The sequence below is a fragment of the Cricetulus griseus genome, chromosome 2, assembly GCF_003668045.3.
Source record: "Cricetulus griseus strain 17A/GY chromosome 2, alternate assembly CriGri-PICRH-1.0, whole genome shotgun sequence".
Taxonomy (NCBI): Eukaryota; Metazoa; Chordata; class Mammalia; order Rodentia; family Cricetidae; genus Cricetulus; species Cricetulus griseus.
In genome coordinates, this window is record NC_048595.1 from 18,131,863 (window position 1) to 18,152,343 (window position 20,481).

General features: G+C 52.3%; 1 protein-coding gene across 1 annotated transcript in view; it reads right to left on the reverse strand.

Moving 5' to 3' along the window:
- Nucleotides 1-19,353, reverse strand: part of Runx3 (RUNX family transcription factor 3) — a 54,727-nt gene extending 35,374 nt beyond the window's left edge. The window contains exon 1 of the mRNA XM_027399667.2: nucleotides 19,296-19,353. Coding sequence (XP_027255468.2) covers nucleotides 19,296-19,353 — 58 coding nt within the window. The remainder of the gene's footprint in view (nucleotides 1-19,295) is intronic.
- Nucleotides 19,354-20,481: the final 1,128 nt, after the last annotated feature.

Here is a 20,481-nt window from a genome sequence, read left to right on the forward strand (position 1 = left end):
TGAGGGATGGCCCCCATGCCTTAGAGCAGTCAGGAGGGGCCTCCTGGAGGAGATGACCTTGGGCTAAACCGGGAGGATTGGGGAGAATTAAAGAGCCAGCAGCTGGTAGCAGGGCTCACCCCCGGGATACCGGCTTCCTTCCCCACAGGCTGTCTGGGTGTCCTCTGTCTTTCGTCTCTTCTGCTTTCCCACACTAACGCTGAGAACCAGAGACTCCTGGAAGCTGAGGAAACTGAGGCTGAAGGGGAGGGCTTCAGGTGGCCCAGGCCCTGCGGCCGCGGCTTTCCTGCGGGTCATAGGCTGCGCCTGGGAGGACCGGGGCTGGCGCTGGGCACGGTCCCCAGCGGAAGGCGCCCGGCCCTGATTGGAACAAGGTGGCGACGCCCCGCCGGCCGCATTGATCTCGCCCGGTGTTCCAGCCGCTGGGCGGGGCCGCGCTGGGCGCTCTGCCGGCTTTCCCAGGTGTGGGGACACCCCGGGGAAATGGCTTTTCATGTGGTTGTGGCAATGCCTTGCCACCCAGCACGTGGGGGAGGCCAGGGAGTCGGGGGGTTACGCTGGTAGTGGAGAGGGGGCTTGGAGGCTGGAGACCCACAGCCAGCAGTGCCACACCCTGGAGAGGGTCAGGAGACAGGGACGAGCGCCTTCCGGTTACAGGAAGGCTGTGGGACATTGTGTCCCCTTACTGTCCTTCTATTCTCTCTGTGTGCCACATAGGTTTGCCCCCCATCCCCGACTTGCACACGGGGACACTGCCACCCCTCATAGTTAAGGGATCTGCCCACGCCAGCGGTTCTTTGTCTGGACTGTGGATGTACCTCAGTTGGCGAGGCCATCGCCTGGCACCAGGAAGCCCTGGGCTCAACTCTGCAGCGCCCAATACTTTGGAGATAGTGGCGCAGGCCTTTAATCTCAGCACAGGGGAGGTGGAGCGAGCTGGAGGATCAGATGTTCAAGGCCACTCTTAGCCACCTGAGACCTTCCCTCAAATACAAAAGAACCCAAGATCCCTGGGACCAGGTTTTAGCTATGAGACTCACAGTTGGTCCACGTAGCCGGAGGAGTTTGGACAGAATGTCCTGTGTGCATCCGGCCTTGCTAGAGACACAGGTCCAGAGAGGGGGCAGGGTGTGCTTGAAGTGACAGGATGTTGAGGGGCCACATAGGAGACCACGGAGGGCTATGACATGCTCCTAATCTTAATGGGCAGTTCCTTTCTGGCACACAGAAAGTTCTAGTTAAAACAAAATTATATCGCCTTTATTTGTGCGCATGCTCTGCCATGTATGTGTGGAGATCAGAGGACAACTTGCAGGAGTGGGTTCTTTCCCTCCTCCATGTAGGTCTCAGGGATTGAGCTCAGGTCATTAAGCTTGGCAGGAAGCACCTTTACCCACTGAGCCATCTTGCCCACCCAAATTTTTGTTTTTACGTTCTAACTCAGATTCCTCATGTTTCAGGGAACACTCTCTTATCTGGGACTAGCTTTAAGAAGTCTGGCCCTTGATGTCAGTGACACCACTGGTCCCCTGGTGCTGTGACTGGCTGGGGAGAATGCTGACTTCTCTTAAATACGCTATTCCCTGCCCGTCTCTGTGGTGGATACTGCAGCGTTCCTTAACCTGTGAAGTGATTACTCTCAGAGTGGGTAGCAATTGAGCAGAATGGGGGTGACACTGGGGACAGGGTTGGAGGACAAGGAGGGTTGGGGGTGTTACTGATCATCTGTTCCCTTTGACTGGCCTTGATGGGATTCTGTGTAGTTTGCACCGTTCTAGAGCTCCGCCTTGGTCTCTTTCTACCCTGCCCCTCCATTGCCCCAGTCTGTCCACAGAGGTCCTCAACATGCCAGTCTCTTCTCCTCCCTGCCGCAGGGCCTCCGCTTGTCCTTCTGTCTGTACTAGTCAACTCAGCTCCATCTAGTACTTTCTCCTTCTCTGAGTCCCTGTTGCAGGCAGAATCAGAGTCCCACTGATGCCCATGTCTAAATCCCAAGATCCAGGGATAAGCCATCTTAGAGGGCAAAAGGGACTTAGCCTGATGCCATGAAGGTAAAGGCTCAGAGACTACCCTGGGCTGCGCAGGTGGGTGTGGAGGGGGGAATGAGAGAATGAGAGAGAGGTCATCCAGTCTAATAGGCTAGGGAACTGTGGGCACAGCAGAGAAGCTGGCCTGTCAGCAATGGGAGGCAAGATGGATAGAGGCTATGAGCCAGGGACATGGGCACCGGGGCAGGTAGCAGCCCAGGATCCTGTGACAACAATGGTGGCCTACAGCATCAGAGTGCAGTTCTGCCCTGCCCTGATTCTCACTTGGGATTTCTGGAGGTTTCACCAGGCATGTGGTCACTTGGGATAGCGGGTAGTGGAAAGGACCTCCCTGGGCCAGGCTCTTCTGCAGACACCTGTGCCTTAGTGGTGGCGCTTAGTGGCCTCTTTCCCTCAGGGAATGTTTGTTGCAGAGAGACAAGAGCTTGACTTTGACCGGAGTCTCCTGGACAGAGCAGATGGGAAAATGATAAACCTGGCCCCGGTACACCGATGTTTCCTTGTTTACCTAGGAAAGCTAGGTACCCTAGGTACCCTCTGTCCTTTTCCCTCAGCCAAGGCAAGTCCTGGTTACACAGCTGGAGCTCAGCACAGGTTACACACTGGAGCCTACCTGATGGGTGGATTGAGTGGAGGGACGATCCGGTGATCAGCCCAACTCTAGTGACCCCTCTGGCTTCCAGAGCACCGGCAGGATAAAGTGTGGTGAAAGCAAGTAGCCAGGTGCTTGGGAGACCGAGGCAGGAGGATTGTTGCAAGTTCGGGGCCAACTTTATCTACAGTGAGGGCTACATAACAAGAGCCTGTCTCAGAAAACAAAAGCCAAACCCTTGCATGCCAGGAGCGGGTCTGCTCTCTCTCTCTAATGCTCCATTAACCCAGAGATGTCATCAACCCATTTTTTAGAGGACAAAACTGAGGCCCAGAGGATGACTCAGCCAGAGTGCTAGAGCTGGGCAAATGCCAAGTGCTTGGAGGAGAAGGGTGCTCCAGCTGTCTCCCTCCCACCCTCTCTCACAGCAGTGCCGCTCTATTAGCCCAGGGTATCCTCATTTCCTGACTGTCAAACTCCTACTCACACACCAAAGCCCTGTCTTCATTCCCTGCTTTGAGAAGCTATCTCTGATACTACCCTGGCTCCCTGTCCCAATGTACTATAAGGACGTGCTGATGGCTCGTTCCTTCCCAGGACTGTGACATTCTGAGGACAGACATGGGTCACATTCTTGGAGATTTGCAGAATGGGCAAATGAGTGAAGTCTGCCTTTCCCACTCGGGGCCTTGGTTTTAGAATCCAGAGTCCACAAGAGGGGAGAAGAGGATCCTTCATTCCCTCATCTCTTAAAACAAAACACATATTTTTCTGGGTATGAAAATAATACCTATTCATTAAGGAAAAATTGGAAAATAATAGAATTATGAAGAAGAAAATTAAAACCACCCCAAGCCTGCCACCCAGAACTGTTGCTGGCGTCTGCCCTTTGGCCGCTACTCTTCCTCCTGTGTAGCTTTTTCTGCCCCCCCCCGCCCCTTCTTAGCATCTTTGTAGAATGCCGAGAACACACAGTACATGCTGTTTGAAACAACCCGACATACTCTGTGTGTCCCTGGTGTCACTAAGTTCCCTCCATGATGGCAGCAACTAGAGGTTGCTAAGCTGGGGGCCCAGGTTGGACCACCATTGTGTTCCCTCAGGCCAACAGCCCGGCTGCCTAGGGTGTCATTGTGAAGGACACCCCTTGAATGGAGTCTGTCATAGCCCTGACCCCACAACCCTCAGGACAAATTCCGGGACAGGGATGGCTGAGCCAGGAATGAGTGCCCTGCACACCAGCCCTCCAGCTGTTTCTCCAGCATCTCCTGCCAGAACCTCAAAGTCCCTGCCAGGCAGGAAGCTCTGAGCACAGTCCCTTCTCTTCCAAGGAAAGCCCTTCCACACCCAAGGCCTCCGGGTTCCAGCCAAGGGTGAGAACACCCATTATCCAGTGCTCCATCCAAGCCATGCCCAAGGACTGTCATCGGTCTCTGAGTTGCTCAGCTCTCAGTGGACAGTCATAGGTCACCCCAGTGGGGCTTAGGATGCTGTGACATCAGGCTGGACACACCTCATACCTTTAATAACCCACAAGCTGGCTAGGCACCAGATCCTGAAGATCTGTTCTTGGAGGTGGGCGTGGTCGTCTAGTGCCCTCCCGAAGAGAAGACAGACAGAAGGTCCGAGAAACCCTGTGGCTGGGCCTCACCCACAGTGAATTTTCTGATTCCCCACCACAGGCTGCTGCTGCTGCCACAGGGAGCTGAGGGACCCAGGCCTTGTGGTCTGGGTGGCAGAGCTGCTGCTGTGTGACACCTGCAGCTAGCTGTCGGTGGCCAGACAGTGAGGTAGCCAGATCCTGCCTGGAATCCCCTTGTGCCCTGGGAAGTTCTTCTAGTGGAGAGGGGCTCAGGTGCAGGTAGGCAATACCTTTCAAATGGCCACCTTCCTACAGTCAGTGTGCCAGCATCAGACCTCATCCCTGAAGCGCTGGGAGGGCCCCTGACCCCCCAGATGAAGCGCTCACCATGCTTGATGATAGACGGTTCTTTTTTAGGCTGCCTCACAGGAAGAAGGGGCGAGCAATGAGCTCTGGGGTTGCCCAGGGCCCTGGGGACACTTCCTATTTGCATGTCTTTCCCCACCGCCCTGAGAGCCCTGTGGATTCATCATTCCCAAGAGGGTTTCCAGCTCTGGCACATGGCACATGGCAGTGGGAAGGGCCCTGATGGCCCCTGTGTGAGGGCTGAAGAGCTCAAAGCCCAGAAGGATGTCACCAGCTTCCCTGTAGCCCTCTTGCCTTTCCGAGGGGCCCCTCCACTGTCACATCGTGCTTAGCCGGAGCTGGGGCCTCTAAGAGTGTGAGATATTTCCCGGTTAGAAAAGCAGGTCCAGTGTCTATTGGGGTGAAGGGGGTGTGCCTGTGTGCCTACACCACACAGTGGGCATATAGGACATGAAGTAGCTATGGGGTCAAATTTTAGTTGTGTTGACTTAGTACAAAGGAGGGCACAGGTGGGGAGGGTTTTGGGAGGGCCAGTTCCACGTGTCCTGTGGAACAGCTCCTTGGGGACTGTATTGAGGGTGAGAATGTCTGGACCTCGTGCTGTTAGGGCCTGAAGCAGCTGGAGCTGGGGGATGCTTGCTGGGGGAATTGCCTTGCTTGGCCTCTCTTATTTATTGTCTATTTAAACAATGGGGTTAATACGGAGCATTAATTGAGCTGCCATTCTATCCACCCTGGGACGCAAATCACAAGAGCGCAGTGAGAAACTGGTGAATACAGAAAAATGAGCAAAAATGTCAAAGCTTGAGATTGCGTCATCAGAGAGAATGGTGTGTGTGTGTGTGTGTGTGTGTGTGTGTGTGTGTGTGTGTGCATGGTGTGTGTGTGTGTGTGTGTGTGTGTGTGATGTGTGTGTGGTGTGTGTGTTGGTGTGTGTGTGTGTGTGATGTGTGTGTGTGTGTGTGATGTGTGTGTGTGTGTGTGTGTGTGTGTGTGTGTGTGTGTGTGTGTAGAGATCACAACTGAGTCACAGAAGGGTGGTGCCGCCGTGTGGGTGGAGATGGAGTTGAGATGACATTTGGAAGCTGGGGTTGGTGAACTTGAAAGTGAACCCCCCAGAAGTCCTGAGCTGAAGCCCCACTGGCAGAACAGCTCGCAGATCCCACCCTTTGTGGTATGTGCCATGAACAAGACATTCATGTCCCTGACATGAAACCCCAGATGCCACAAACCAGGCCCCAACCATGATCCTAGCTTGGTTCCTGTCCAGGCGTCACTGTCCTCAGCCCTAGCCCTGGTCACTGACTGAGCTAAAGTCCCAGTACTCTGTTCATCAGGGCCTCTTAGAAGCTTCCCAAAGCCAAGGACAAAAGGCTTTATCACCAGCCCCATTGTCTACACAGGCAGGGCAGAGGGCGTGACGCCTCTTGTTACACCAGGTTTGCTACTGTAGGTCAAGTCAAGTCTCTGGATCAGCAAGACTGGGAAGGCCACAGGGGCCACACTCAGAGCTTTGGACGTCCTTGACTGGCCTGTAGAGTTGGCTCAGGGTGCCTACCACGGGCTCCCGTGTCCTCACATCACACACTCTGCTCTTCTTTTCCTGCCTGCACCCCAGTCAGGGGCTTGGTGTGGACCTGGGGTTGAACTGAGGACTGAAGGATTCTGCAGTCCCTCCAGCTCAGGCTAAGTCCTCTCTCAGTGTCTCCCTCTGTCTTTGTGAAGATGATGACCCGGCGCCTCTGGGGATCCGCAGCCAGGTTCCACCCCCTCGTACTCTGGGCCTTCAGACCCATTGCTCTGGTGACAGAACCAAACCAGAGTCATCGCTAATGAGCTCTACAAGAAAGCACAGAGCCAATTTTGCCTCCCACCCCTCCATCCCCTTTCTTACTGGAGTTGTTTGGGGGTCACGTGATCTGCGTTTGTGGATGTGCGATGGAAGGGAGGCAGTAGAACCAAGGAGTGCACCCTGACATAGGGAAACCCAGATTTCTGTGTAGCTGTGCTGTTGCAGGGAGGTGTGAACAGTGTGAACAGTGTGAATGCCTCCATGCAGGCTGTCTGGTTTGAACCCAGGACGGGTGATCTCAGGCATGTGGATCAACCTCTTTGGACCTTAGCATCTTTATTAAATGAGTTTCATACTAGCATCTGTAGGGCTCGCTGAGCAAAGGCATGAAAACACCCAGTGCATGAATTCAAGGACAGTCTGGGCTGTATATACAGACGGACTTCACAAGGCCAGCCTGGGCAACTTAATAAGACCCTATTTTAAAATAAAAAGTAAAAGGAGGCCAAGGCTATATAGTTCGGTGGTAGCACGCCTGCCCAGCATGTATAAAGTACTGGGTTCAATCCTCGGCCCTGCATCAACAAATAACAAATGAATAACTGAAATATTAAACGTCCAGAGTCTTTGTTGCACCAGGCTGTCTATCAACTGTTTAGTGTTTGTATGTGACAATGGCCACCGGATGGCATGACTGGACACAGAACATTCCCTCCGTCCTTACAAGTCCCTCGAGACAGGATTCTTCTCACAGTGTAGCATGCTGACTGCTGACAGTCATCCTAAGGTTCTGAGACACTCTCCGTGTGGCCTCACACATGGCAGGAAACTACCCCATGGAGTGTTCTAGAAGGAAATACACCAAATGATGGTGGTTTTGTCTGAGGGTGGGGACCTCCAGCTTGCTTTTATATTCTGTGGATTCTAAAGGTGTTTTGTAACTCTAAATGCTATGGGGTCAGGGGTCAGCTGGACATTTCCTGGATGCTGTTTCTCATTGACTCTGAATCTTCAGGGCTTATTCTCATCACAGGCTTCATTCTGTGTGTGTGTGTGTGTGTGTGTGTGTGTGTGTGTGTGTGTGTGTGTGTGTATGCACACCAGTGTGTGTGGACACCTGTGTGTGTGCACCTGTGTGTGCACATGTGTGGAGACCTGTGTGTGTACGTGTCTGGATGCCAGAAGCGGACACTGTGCATTTTCAATTACCCTCCACTTTTGTTTCTCTCATCCAAGAACTAACCGGGCCTGACCTTGTTTAACTTCTGGGATCAGATGAGATCAGTTTCTGAGCAGGGTCTCCCCCTGAACCTGGAGCTTACCAGCTGCGTTATACTGTCCCAGGAATTCCCCCTGTCTTTTCCTCCCCAGTGCTGGGATTGTAGATGTGCACAGCCATATCAGCTTTTAGGTGGGGTCTGGGAATCCAGGCTTAGGTTCTCATATTTGCCAGACAGGCATTTTACCAACCAAGTGTCCTCCCAGACCCATTCATTCATTATTCAGCTGGGGACAGCAAAGACACGTAAGGCTGAATGACTGGCAGTGACAGGGAAATGAAAGAGCCGGGTTTTCAGGTCCATGGTCCCTTGAAAAGAAGGGCACCGACCCTGGCTTCATGCTCTGATGGTGTCTGCTATGAAGTTTCATTGTTGTTCGATTTTTATTTAAAACTTATTTTAAAAGGGTGTGTGTGTGTGTGTGTGTGTGGCGATGGTGTGCCTTTACTTCCAGAGAGTGGGATCACAGGCCTATGCCATCATCAGTGGCTGTCCTGAAATTTTTTTCTTTCTCTCTCTTTCTGACTCTATATTATTTTAAAAGTGTGTGTGTGTGTGTGTGTGTGTGTGTGTGTGTGTGTGTGTGGCGATGGTGTGCCTTTACTTCCAGAGAGTGGGATCACAGGCCTATGCCATCATCAGTGGCTGTCCTGAAATTTTTTTCTTTCTCTCTCTTTCTGACTCTATATTATTTTAAAAGGGTGTGTGTGTGTGTGTGTGTGTGTGTGTGTGTGTGTGTGTGTGTAAAGGACAACCTAGGGTGTTGGTCCTCAGCCACCTAGCTTGAACAGGTCTCTTGTTCTGCTGTGTAGGCCAGGCTACGTAGCCTGTGAGTCCCAGCACTTTCTTTTCTCTGCCTCCCGTCTTGCTGCAGAGGCTCTGATCTGACAGAGGTACACAAGTATGCCTGGCGCTGTGTGTTCTGGGGATCCGAAGTTAGACCCTCACGTGAGCTTCTGTAGCAGGTTCCCGTTCCTGGGCCATTTCCACATCCCCACCCCAAATACTTAGACTTTGTGTTCTGCATCACCATTTTACACTCTGCCCTGGAAATTCCACTACCTGCCCGGGTCCCTGGGGTGACCCTGAGATAGGTCTCATTTTGACTGATCTGAATCCGTGCCCTTGTGCTGGACGGGAACCAGACTTGGACATCCCTGGCACAGTCTTCCTGTCAGAGAAGCAGCGTGCTTTGGCTATATGTTTGTGTGTCTAGAGAGGGATAAAAATAGGGCTGCAAGTGGCTCGGGAAGCCTGTGGTCTCACCACACTCATGCAGACACGCACGTACAGGAACCTGTCTTCACTGTGTGCCTCTGAACTGGCCTATTTCATGGAGCTGACTATGCGTCATGAGATGTGGGGCAGCCATCACTGCCCAGCCTGCACCCTGCCTGAACTCCACTGGCCCTGAAGCCATGCTCAACTCTCATACTCGGCTGTCTCCTTCCGTGCTCCTCTCTCGTGTCCCCTGCACAGACATACAACCTCCCCCACCCATCTCCAGGAATTCCTTGCACGATCCTTCTCACTCCGCAGACTCCACAGGTGCCCTTGGCATCCTCTATTCCCCAGGTCTGCCTAAGGTGGGTCCAGTTCAGACTCCGCCTTCCTCAGGAGCACTCTGGAAGTCTTTGAACAGGGCTGGGGACATTCCGGGAGAATTCTGAGGAGCTGGCGAATTTGCACCTCAAGGAAGAGGAGACATGCTCCGGATAGGAGGGGGCTTTGACATCACACAGACCTTGACATTTGCTAGGCACCTGAGCCTCACTCAGTTTTTCCAACTGTAAAATGGCTATGGTAACAATGCTGTCCGCTGCATGGGTTATCGTGGAGAATAAGTGGATATGTGACCCGACTGTAACAGAACCATCACAGTGCCTGGCACACAGGAAGTTGTCAACAGATGCAACCCCTGCCTCCTTCCTTCTTTTCTTCTTCTTCAGCTTTGCTTGGAGAGGGCCCCACCAACTCCCTGAGTTTGGATGCATTTTCACTTCTACGGTGGATCTCAGGATGCCCACTCCACTGCAAAGTAGACTCAGTGTGCTCATAGATCTCTCTAGAGGCACTGAGAGGCCGATTCAGGGATATAGGTGGCCTAAGTGGGGTCCCAGAACTCTTTAACTGCGGGCTTGGGTAAGGACTGCCTCCACGGCAGCCTCACTTCTCCCATCTATAAACTGGGTGTATGTGCATGGAGCGGAGTGGATAGCAGGTCCAGGAGAGCAAGCACAGTTGCCTGTTGTGTTTACTTTGCATGCTTGCATGCAGTAAGTCGGTGGTTCTCAACCTGTGGGTCATGACCCCTTTAGGGGTCATATATCAGATATCCTACATATCAGATATTTATAATTTGATTCATAACAGTAGCAAAATTGGTTGTAAAGTAGCAACAAAATGAATTTTATGGTTGGGGGTCACCCCAGTGTGAGGAAGTATTATTGAAGTGCTGAAGCATTATGAAGGTTGAGAACCACTGCCGTAGGTGCTCAACAAATGGCCACCAGAGGGGTCAGTAGTACCTAGAATAGAAGAGAGAGCAATGCCGGGACACCAGACTGCCTCTCCCAGGGAGCTACAGGGCCCATGCCTCAGACGCAAGTGTGGCCCAAGTGTCTGCTGTATGCAGCAGACACTCCTAAAGCCCCTCCTAAAACCAAGGGAGATCCTGTCTCCACTACTGGACAGGCCAGAGCCGAGGCGGCAAAGACAGACATGGAGCTAGCTGGAGACATGCAAAGGGCAGGTGTCCTTCAGCCCCTGTGCCTGAGAGGGCAAAGCTCCTCTTCTGCTTGCTCTCTTTTTGAAAAGACAAAACAGTTTTTTTTCTTCCTACATCTGTAAGTACCACAGGCTCCGTGTTGAGAGGTCTGAAAAGTGCGACCACTAAGAGAATTTCCCATAAATCCTCTGGGCCCCTCTGGCTCTCCACTCACTCCCAGTGGCCTAACTACAGTTGGCATTTTATTTCCTTCATTCTTGGCCTGAAGATGGCCTCGTTTGGCTTCATGTCGGGAACCCGGACGGGGGTGGGTATCAGGCTTTGCCCAAGGGCCCCACTAACCCACTGGAAACTTCTCCTTACTTACTCAGGGCCTTTACCTCTTGCTAAGACACCCAGGATCTAGAGCATTGGCACCAACTCAGGGGGTCCTGAGGTCTCCAGGTCTGGGTGGGCACCGTCAGCACCCAAGGGAGACATGGGGGAGGTCCTCAGAGGAGCAACTCTTGAGCTACCTGCCTCTCCCAGGTGAGGTGGGTTTGGGGCACAGGTGTGACATTAAGGAAGATCTCCTCTGCTTCTTCCCTTTCCCCCCTTCCCCTTCAGGGTCTCCAAGGACCCCTAACACCTGCTGCCCCTATTACTAGCGACTCCCTTCTTCTTAGCAGAAGCGAAGGGGCCAGATGACCCACAGACATGCAGGTGGGAGACAAGAAGGAGCCCACACCAATTACAGTCTCATGACAGTGGTGCCCTGACAGGGGTCAAGACTCTCTGGACTCCCCACTGGAAGGTGTTTGGGTGGGAGGGGCTGACTGTGGCAATCTCAAAAATCGTAACTTATATGAATCTACCCTCTCTGCCCACACGTAAGTCTGAGCCTTGTGCCAAAAATGCCTTTCCCAGACTTAAAAGAAAACCCCAAAGAGGAACCTAACCCTCTGAGCTGCCAGCGCCCATAGACTGGGAGAGCTCTGGCTTGGCGTTCAGAGAAAAGCCAGCCAGCCTAGGGGAAGTGAGGGGGGCATGGAAACCTGTTCAGAACAGCAGCGCTGTTCATCCCCCCCTCAGTCACCACCCATCAGGGTTTCTGCCCCCCCCCACTTTGTAGCTAGGACACTGTACGTCACTTTGGGGCCCACACCCACTACTTGGAAATCTCTTTGGATTTGAGAATGAGGGATGACGACAGTAGGCACCCCAATTCCTGGGAAAAGTGGGGGTGGGCTTGAAGTTGGGTCTTGAAGAAAGGCAGGGTTCCCACTTTCTGTCAGCTCAGAGTCATGCTTGTTTTGTTTTCCACGTACTGGAAGAGGAAGGATCTCTGTTTATACTTTCTGACGTTGATGCAGGCTTGACTGTGTCATGCTCTGTATTGACCTCATCCTATGCATAGGCCATCCAGACAGCTTTTGGTGGGTACTGTTAATCTCTCCCATTTCACAGAGGAGAGAACAAGCACAGAGAGGGAAGGTGTGTCTCTCCAAGATGCACAGCAAAGAAGTAGTAGAGCCTGGATACAGCTTGGGTGTGCACAGCCAAGCTTTGTGCTGTCTCCCCCTCCCCAGGGCTCCATGTCTAAGCTCCCTGCTCAGCTCTCTCTAGCACTGGGAAAGAGGGAGTTGCATACTGGTGAATGTGAGCAAGCTGGGGGCTTCAAACAGGAGGCCAACCTTCGTGGCATACACTCTGAGCCTATGTTTCCTCTTTTAAGTTTCTCTTATTAGCCCCCACTTCTCTCTCTCTCTAGAGAGAGAGAGAGAAACTTGACATGTAGAGAAAGATGACCTCCAGTGTCTCATCCTCCTGCCTCTGTCTCCTGACTGCTAAGAATCCCAGGGACACTCTGCTTGCTGCTTTGCTGAGATCGGACCCAGGGCCTCACACACTAAGCAAGCACTCTACTAAGTGAGCCCCAGCCCCCATTTATACAATTGCAGTTCAAAGGAATCAGCAGATTAACATGCCCGAGTACCAGCTGCTGAGTAAGTAGATTCACAAGGTGCCTGAGCCCTGAACTCGACTTCTTCTGGAGCTGAACTGGAGGGGCGGTCTCTTCCTGCCCACTCCTCCTTTCTCTGGAGCGACTTGTTACAGATGTGATGTTTCGATTCTCATTCGGACTTCTATAGGTGAGACCAAGTCAGTCCTGCCCTCATCTCCCCATTCACCCCCCATTCACCCCCCATTCACCGTGAGTAGTGCCCCCAGCCCAGCTGCTGTTTCAAGGCCTGTGATGGGGCCTGGATACGGTATTCAGGCACTGAAACCCTTCCTTCCCCATTTTTTCCTGTTCCCCCCCCCCTTCTCTGGAAATGACTTAGGAAGTCCTGAAGCTGCCCTGGGAACTGAGGCTCAGTGCTCAGAATTTCCGGTCTGTTGCAGATGGTCTTGGAGCAACTCCTAGCAGAGTGGGTAATGGAGATGAAGGCTGGGGATGCAGCTCAGCAGTGGCACACTTGCCTAGAATGCCCAGGGTTCTGGGTTTGATCCCCAGTAACACACACACACACACACACACACACACACACACACACACACACACACACACTCTCTCTCACACACACACACACACACACTCACACACACACACACTCACAACACTCTCACACATACACACACACTCACACACACACACTCACACACACTCACACACACACACTCACACACTCACACACACATACACACACACACACACACACACACACACACACACACACACACACAGTATGACTCACCAATACCTGGTAGCTACAGGTCTGCAGATGGCACAAAACCAGACATCTAGATCAATCAGTTAGAATAGAGGGGCATATGTTACCCATGTCGCTATGGCCACCTGATTTTTGATGAAGATGCCAAAAATGCACATTGTAGTAAAGACAGCATCATCAACAAACAATTCCAGGAAGACTGGGTACACACAGGACGAAGAACAAAGAAAGATGCTTTCCTCCCACCCATCAGGGAAAGAACTCCAAACAGTCAGAGATACTTATTTTTTTAGTTTTTTTTTTTTTGTGTGTGTGTGTGAGTGTTTGCCTGCTTGTGTGCAGTGCCTATAGAAGTCAGGAGAGGGCATTAGACACCTTGAAATTGGAGTTTTAGATTATTCTGAGCCACCATGTGGTTGCTGGGAATTGAACCTGGGGCCTCTGGAAGAGCAGCCACTGCCCTTAATCTCTGAACCATCTCATCAGCGTTGGGTCAAAGATCTTAAATTAATGTCAGGCCTGAGACTCCGACACCGTTGGAAGAAAAAGCAAGGAAAACAACTTCCATATACAGATATAGGAAGGCCTCCCAAGCAGGACTCTCATTCAGGCGGTGTAGGCCAACAGTTGACAAATAGAACCTCATGGAATTAGATCAGTCGAAGCAACAGCTTACAGAATGGTAGAAATCCTTTTCTTGCTATGTATCTGACAGGTTAGTGTCTGGAATATACAAAGACGCCAAGAAAAACAAAATCCAACAGCAAGAACCCAAACGACCCAATCAATAAACAGGCTAATGAGATGAACAGACAGTTCTCCAAAAGATGCAATACAAATGGACAATAGGCCTTTGAAAAACCAGCTTCCCCGGCACAAGAGAATCAAAACCACACCGGGATCCATCTCATCCCAGTCAGAATAGCAATCATCGACAAAATAAGAACAGACACTGGTGAGGCAAAGGGGCCCTGCTACACTGCTGGGGGGAGTAGGAGCTAATCCTGCCACAGTGCAAGTCGGAGCTTTCTCAGGAGACTAGAAATATCTGGGCGCAGTGGCTCACACTGTTACGCCCAGGACTTGGGAGGCAGAGGCAGGCAGATATCTTCAATTTGAGACCAGCCCTGTCTATATAGCGAGTTCCAGGTCAGCCACGGCTGCATAATGAGACCCAGTCTCAAACAGCAAACAAACAAACAGTCCTAAAAGTAGACTTTCCACGTGACCCAGCTATACTACACTTGGGTAGTTGCTCAAAGGGGCTCCCAGCTCAACACTAGGGGACTGCGTAAGGAAAATGTGTATGTGCGTGCATACATGGCGGATCTCTCTATCTATCTATGGTGGGATTTTTTCATTCCTAAGTAGCGAAGTCATGTCACATGCAGGAAAATGGAGCCGCCACAGATAATCACATTGAGCAAATCAAGCCAGCTTCAGAAAGGTAAGTTTCCTCTCATTTGCGAGTCCTAGGTGTTACATGGATACCTAAAATCATGTATGGATGGATATATGACAAGAAAGTAGAAGGAAAACTGTCATGGGGACAAAGAGGACTAAATGGAGGGGGAGGGGCCAGCAAAGAGAGGGCAGGGGGACGAGGAGGAGAACCTTCCCATGTAATACATACATTCATCAATTTAAAAAATTTAATTCACTTCAAACACGTTTGCATTTTTTAAAAGTTAAAAAAGACAGCCTGCCCATGGCAGGTCCCTGGGAGGCGGGATTCAGACACAGCACTCTGGATGCTGCACTGAACTCCAAGTTCAGGGCTGTCCCCCACCTCTCAGAAGCTCAGGTCTGCCAAACACTGGACTTTCTTTTCAGTCATTACCCTCTTGTCTCACAGAGTCTTCTGGAAGGTCATGTTTTCAGGCCCCTCCCCTTCAGGTAACCAAGCAAGTTCCAGCTTTGATGTGGCCACCTCAAGGCACTGCCATCAATGGGCCCACTATCTGACCTGCAGGGCCACCAGGGGCCGCCGGTTGGCTGTAATGGGTGCAGATGAGGCCTGGACACACAGTCCCACTGTGTGGGGCTGGCTCACACCCACCCAGACCCTGTGGGCAGTGGGGGGCTCCTAGGAACTCCTTTCCAGGCTGGGAGTGAGACAGACAGGGTGGTTTGAGGAGATGGTGTTTGTAGGGCGGCCTCAGAAGCCGCCATCAAAGAGGCTTGGTAGACGAGGCGCCATAATGGGTGGGGAAAGACAGATGGTCACTCATCTCCGGCCAGGGTCAGTGGAGGAGGAGGCCATGGGGTCATATACTCTGGGTGACCGACTGCCAGGGCAGCCTGTGACTGGGGGACCTCCCTGTTGTTAGCCACAACCTGAAACTTGGGAGAGGACATAGTCCTCTCTTCTGCTTCTTCTCTCTCCAGTGACATCCAAGTCAGGTAATTTGGGTAGATATGCCTGGAGCCATGTTGCCAGCCCCCTGCCATGAACAGGTATGTCCTATGCCTGAGAGTCCAGTGCCCATTTCTCCCAGATGTCTAAGGGGTAGGGTCTGAACTGCCCAGTCACCCCAGACTCTGCTAAGAGAACAGAACCCAAACAGTCAAACGCCTGTCCTGTGCTGAGGATCCTGAGTGCATGACCATCCCCAGGACCACACAAAGCATCTTTCTGCCATCTTGAGATCTCCAGATCTCATTCTGTTATCTTTCCCTTTGTCGCCTCCTTACCCTTTAAGACTTGGTACTGTCGCTCCCATATGCTCCATCTTAGCCACACGTCACACCCCTGCCTCTGTTGTTGTTACCCATCTCTTACTCTGCCAACATGCTCTACTTATGCTCCCAGGAGGGAGACCCTCTCCCTACCCTCCGGAACCAGCTCCCGGAACCAGGAGGCCAGCCTGTGGCATCGGTAGAGCAATTGCTCTGAGCTGGGCCCTCTGTTCATTTGCTTTTGTTCATACACCACCCCCTCCAACACAAGATTGGTGCTGCTACGATCTCCTACAGAAGGGGAAGTTGAGGCACAGGGTGGTGAAGAGAGCTGCTTGTGTTAGCTAGGAACAATCACCACACGGGCACTTAGAATCCACCTCCAGCTCTGTGGCAAGTTTCTGTGGAATGGCTGAATTAGCAAGTCAAAGCTATTTCTGTACCAGGTACCTCTAAATCTGCATGCAGGCAGGTGCCCCCCAAAGGCTTCCCCCCCTCTGTGTCTTTGGGAGTGAGGCTGGTGAAGGTGCAATGTCGGGTGCTGTGGGGACCTGCTGGTTGGAGGTGCTTCGGTGCCAAGAAGGGCCTTGAGTAGACTTGGGGTGATGTTGTCAGCCCCCAACAGAGCTAAAGATGCCCTCTCGAACCCTTCACCCTCTCATTGGCCTTTGCTGCAGGTTGGGGTCCTTTCCATGCCCACTTTCTTCCTAGGAAAAGCCAGGGATATACTGGGCCCATGAAGGACCTGGTTCAAGGGCAGGACTGAGAAGGCACGAAGGGCAGGCTGGGCAGCTTCTGGAAGGTTCTACTTAAGCCCTGACTGTAGGAGGCCCAATTGTCTGTCCCCTGTTGCTTCCAGAGGCCCCAGATGTCTGTTGTGTGCTGATGCCCGGAGGCAAGGCATGGAAACACAGAATCCAGTGAAAACATAGATGAAGCTGTTCTCTTCTGGTCTATGGGGACTCCGAGTCGGCAGAGCTTTGTGACAGTTCAGAGGACCCACCCTGGGTTGGCGGCAGCATGAGGAGCATCAACTCTAATCACACGTCCCCTTTACCAATGAAAGAATAGCACTCAGAGATGTCAAGCGGCTGGCTTGAAGTCACACAGCACATGGACATTAGAGGCAGGCAGAGGACTGGGCCTTCTGCCAGCACTGCCCAGGTCAGATTGTGTGAATTTCCAGACCCAGACTCAACACACACTGACTCCACAGTCTGAGACTGTGGAACTGGAACATGGCATTTTCCAGTTCTCCAGGAGAGTGGCTGAGGCAGTGAGGAGGGCCGGCATTTGGGGACAGCTGGGTATGTGGACACTGTGGGAGAACGGAGACAGGGGCTCCCTTCTGTGAAACCCCAACAGGTGGATCCCAGAGTCAGAGTGAGAGAACACATCGGCGCTAAGATTCTTGACCTTAGCAGAAATCCCAGGGGTCCATGAACCCGGCTGGAAATAATGAATTTTCCCTTCTGTTAGCAACTATGAAACAAAATTTAGCATCTTTTTCCACCACGATGGTGTCACCAACAGAAACCACAATTGTTTTCAATCTCAAGAAGGTTGTGGCAAATGACCCTTCACTATCTATCGTCAGCACTCGTCAACCCGAGCTACACTGGGTTTTGGATCCACAGGGAGGGCTTCTGTCATTCAAGTGTCTCCAGAGAGGCCCAAGGTCACAGTCCACAAATGGGCCTTTATAGATTGGAAACTGTTTCCCCAGGTCTGGTACCTCCTAAATCCTTTTGATTTTGTTATATGTCTTTATAGTGTGATTTGAGAAGCCACAGGCTTCCTGAGGGTCCAGGATGGTGTGTGGATACAAGGGGACCCTGAGGCTGGAGCTATGAGCACTCTGAATCAGGGATCTGAACCCGAGTGGACAGGTTTAAAGGAGAGAGACGAGACAAGGGCAGGATTTCTTCTTGGGGTCTCCAGGCTGCCTGGTGACAGTGACTCTGACACCTTCCACCCTGCTGACCAGGGACCAGCCATTCAGCTCAGTGACCTCTTTCCTTTTGGGCCACAGCTGCTGTGGTCCCCTCTCCGTCCTTCTATCTCCAGCTGCCACATCTAGGGCTTTGTGTCAGGAGTCCATCTAAGGCATCCGGCACGAGCCCTGACTTCTAAAGTTTCTTTGTTTTAAGCTCAACTTCTCCATCTTGCTCAGGGAGGGAGAACTACAGATTACAAAGACCCAGCAACTGGTTCCTATAAACTCTTATTTTCTTGCCCAGTAACTGCCTTTAATTAACACCAAAGACTACAAAGGGTGCAGAGCACAACAACAGTGGTGGCTGCAAGGGACAGGACCTAGGGCCACTATTTATCATCAGCCACAGCCAGGTTGGGAGTGAGCATCCCTTCTCCGTGGCTCAATCACCATCTGAGCACACAGCCTGCCTTAGGCTCCTCAGATCACCAGGAAAGAGATATGCCTCGCTCTTACCACACAGACCCACAGGTCTCCAGGTCCTCTAGAATCAAATGCTGAGCACTGGCAGGCAGACCTCTATGTCTCTCTCATTCGGCCACCTCCACTCAAAAAAGGCAATGCCTCCCAACCCTAGACTTCTAGAACATTCTGCCCCATCTTCTGTAGAGATTTCCCCTGAGCAACCCAGAAGTATTGCCCCATGCACAGCTCAGATAGTAGAACACCACAGCTAGAGGGGACGCCATCGGGAGCAAAAAGGTTAAGTGACCCATATCGGGTCACTCATCGAGGTTGGCACAGCTTGGGGCTGAAGTTTGGGGACCACAATCTCCTGATCTCCGGTGCCACAGCCCGATGAGCTCCTGCAAAGGGTCAGGAAAGTGGCCGAGGTATATAAAGTCAGGGTACCTCAATGGCCAGAGGCAGGGCATGTCTTCTTGGAGTTTAGCCTAAGTCAGAGGCTCCACATCAGATATCCTGGTTCCTATCCTTGCTGAGGGGCACACCCCAGAACTCTTGGTCCTGATGGGCCATGAATAGAGACAGAAGCCACCTCCAAAACACCTTCTGAGAACAAACCTTCAGACCTTCCAGGGACAGCGTATCTGCCAGATTTTCACAGAGGCCTGCCGCTTCTTTCCCTCCCTCTGTCCCCACTGTTCTGGGCACACAGAGAATTCGGAGGACAGTCCTTAAGATCTGTGGGTCCAGGCACAGCCCTGGCCCTGCTTGCCTCTCATGGTCCTCCCAGACGCATCTGACCTCGGTCCGTCTGAGCCCTTGTCTAGGCAAACAGGCCCCGGTGCCTTGTTCTTTCCAGGACCCTCTGAGGTTTAGCTTTTGAGGTCTATAGGGAGCCATTGCCCCTGCCACACACTCCGCCAGCAGAGAATCAAAGTCCTATAGTGATGCTCGTGTCAGGAGACCACAGAGGCCACCAATCCCTCTCCCCACTTAGCTCCTCAGAGGCTAGCCATTGAGGTGGCTAGAGCAGTGGGTTGGAGGGTCATGGTCTGAGGCCGTTACAACTCCCCAGCCGGGAGAGCCAAGCAGAGCCCCACCATTGCTACTCACCTCGGATGAAGGTCGGTGTGTAGTTGGGGAAGGAGTCGAAGATGCTGTTGGAGGCCATACCCCAAGCTGACAGAGGCAAGGACTCGGCCTCAGGGGGTTGGGTTCGGACCCACTTGGTTGGCTGCTGTTTTGTTATATTTTTTTTTTCAAGCTGCTTTTGAAAATAAAAGGGGGGAGGTGTTGCTTTTCGTTTGTTTTTTGGTTTGGTTTCTTTTTTCTCCCCCTGCTGCTACGAAAAAGAAAAAAAAAAAGGAAAAAAAGGAAAGAACGCGAGAGTATCTGTGGGCGAGAGAGAAGAAAATCTCCAAGGAAAGAAAGTTTCGGTTTGTACCCAAGAATTTGGCTTCCCGGTCCCACAGGAATGTCTAGCCACAAATTTTCAACAGCACTATGTGCAGAGTATCATTAAATGGTGGGAAGGGGCTCCGGACAGCCAGGGCGGAGGAGCCTGGGGCTGCAGCAGTGAGGCAAGACTCAGCAGCGGGAATGAATGAATGAATGAATGAGGCTCACCCTCCACGGAGCCCAGGCTGTGGTGGGGGCCAGGACGGCCAGGGGGTGGGGACGCCAGGAGCCAACCAGCTCCTCGCAGGGCCCTGGAGGCAGTGAGGGCCTGGCCTTGTGGTTCTGTGGTTGAGGGACCAGGCCTTCCCAGTGTCAACCCAAGCTCACATCACAGGATATAAGAAGCCAGCTCGCGGCTGGGGCCCATTGGCTAGGCCACTGTCACCTGGGCCATGATGTCACAGTCCCCTTAGAAGATCTTGTGGCTACTCCCCAACCCCCTTCTTTGGAGGCTGGAAGGAAAAGAATAAAAAGAGAGAAAAGGTAGGGTTTCTGTTTGTGAGTCTGGCTTCATCATACAATCCAGGAGACAGAGCTAGGAGCCACTGAGTGGGCAGCAGGCTGTGGTTTGCAGTGGCCTAGGAGACCCTTTCATAATGAAGGGCAGTGGTGGCCTGGCTGCTCTTCCCCAGGAGCCAAAGCTTGGTTCCATCAGAGGGTGGAGGACCCCTCACTATTGCTGTCACTGCCCTAGGCTGTGGCTGACACCCTGCCATGTCCGTCACCACACTGCCAGGCAGAGGCGTCCACATATGTGGCTGGGTGGCACTTCAGGGGTTTTATGGGAGCTGGGGTTTATGTACAAATGGGAAACACATGAGGCGGCGGCTGCGGCCTGCCC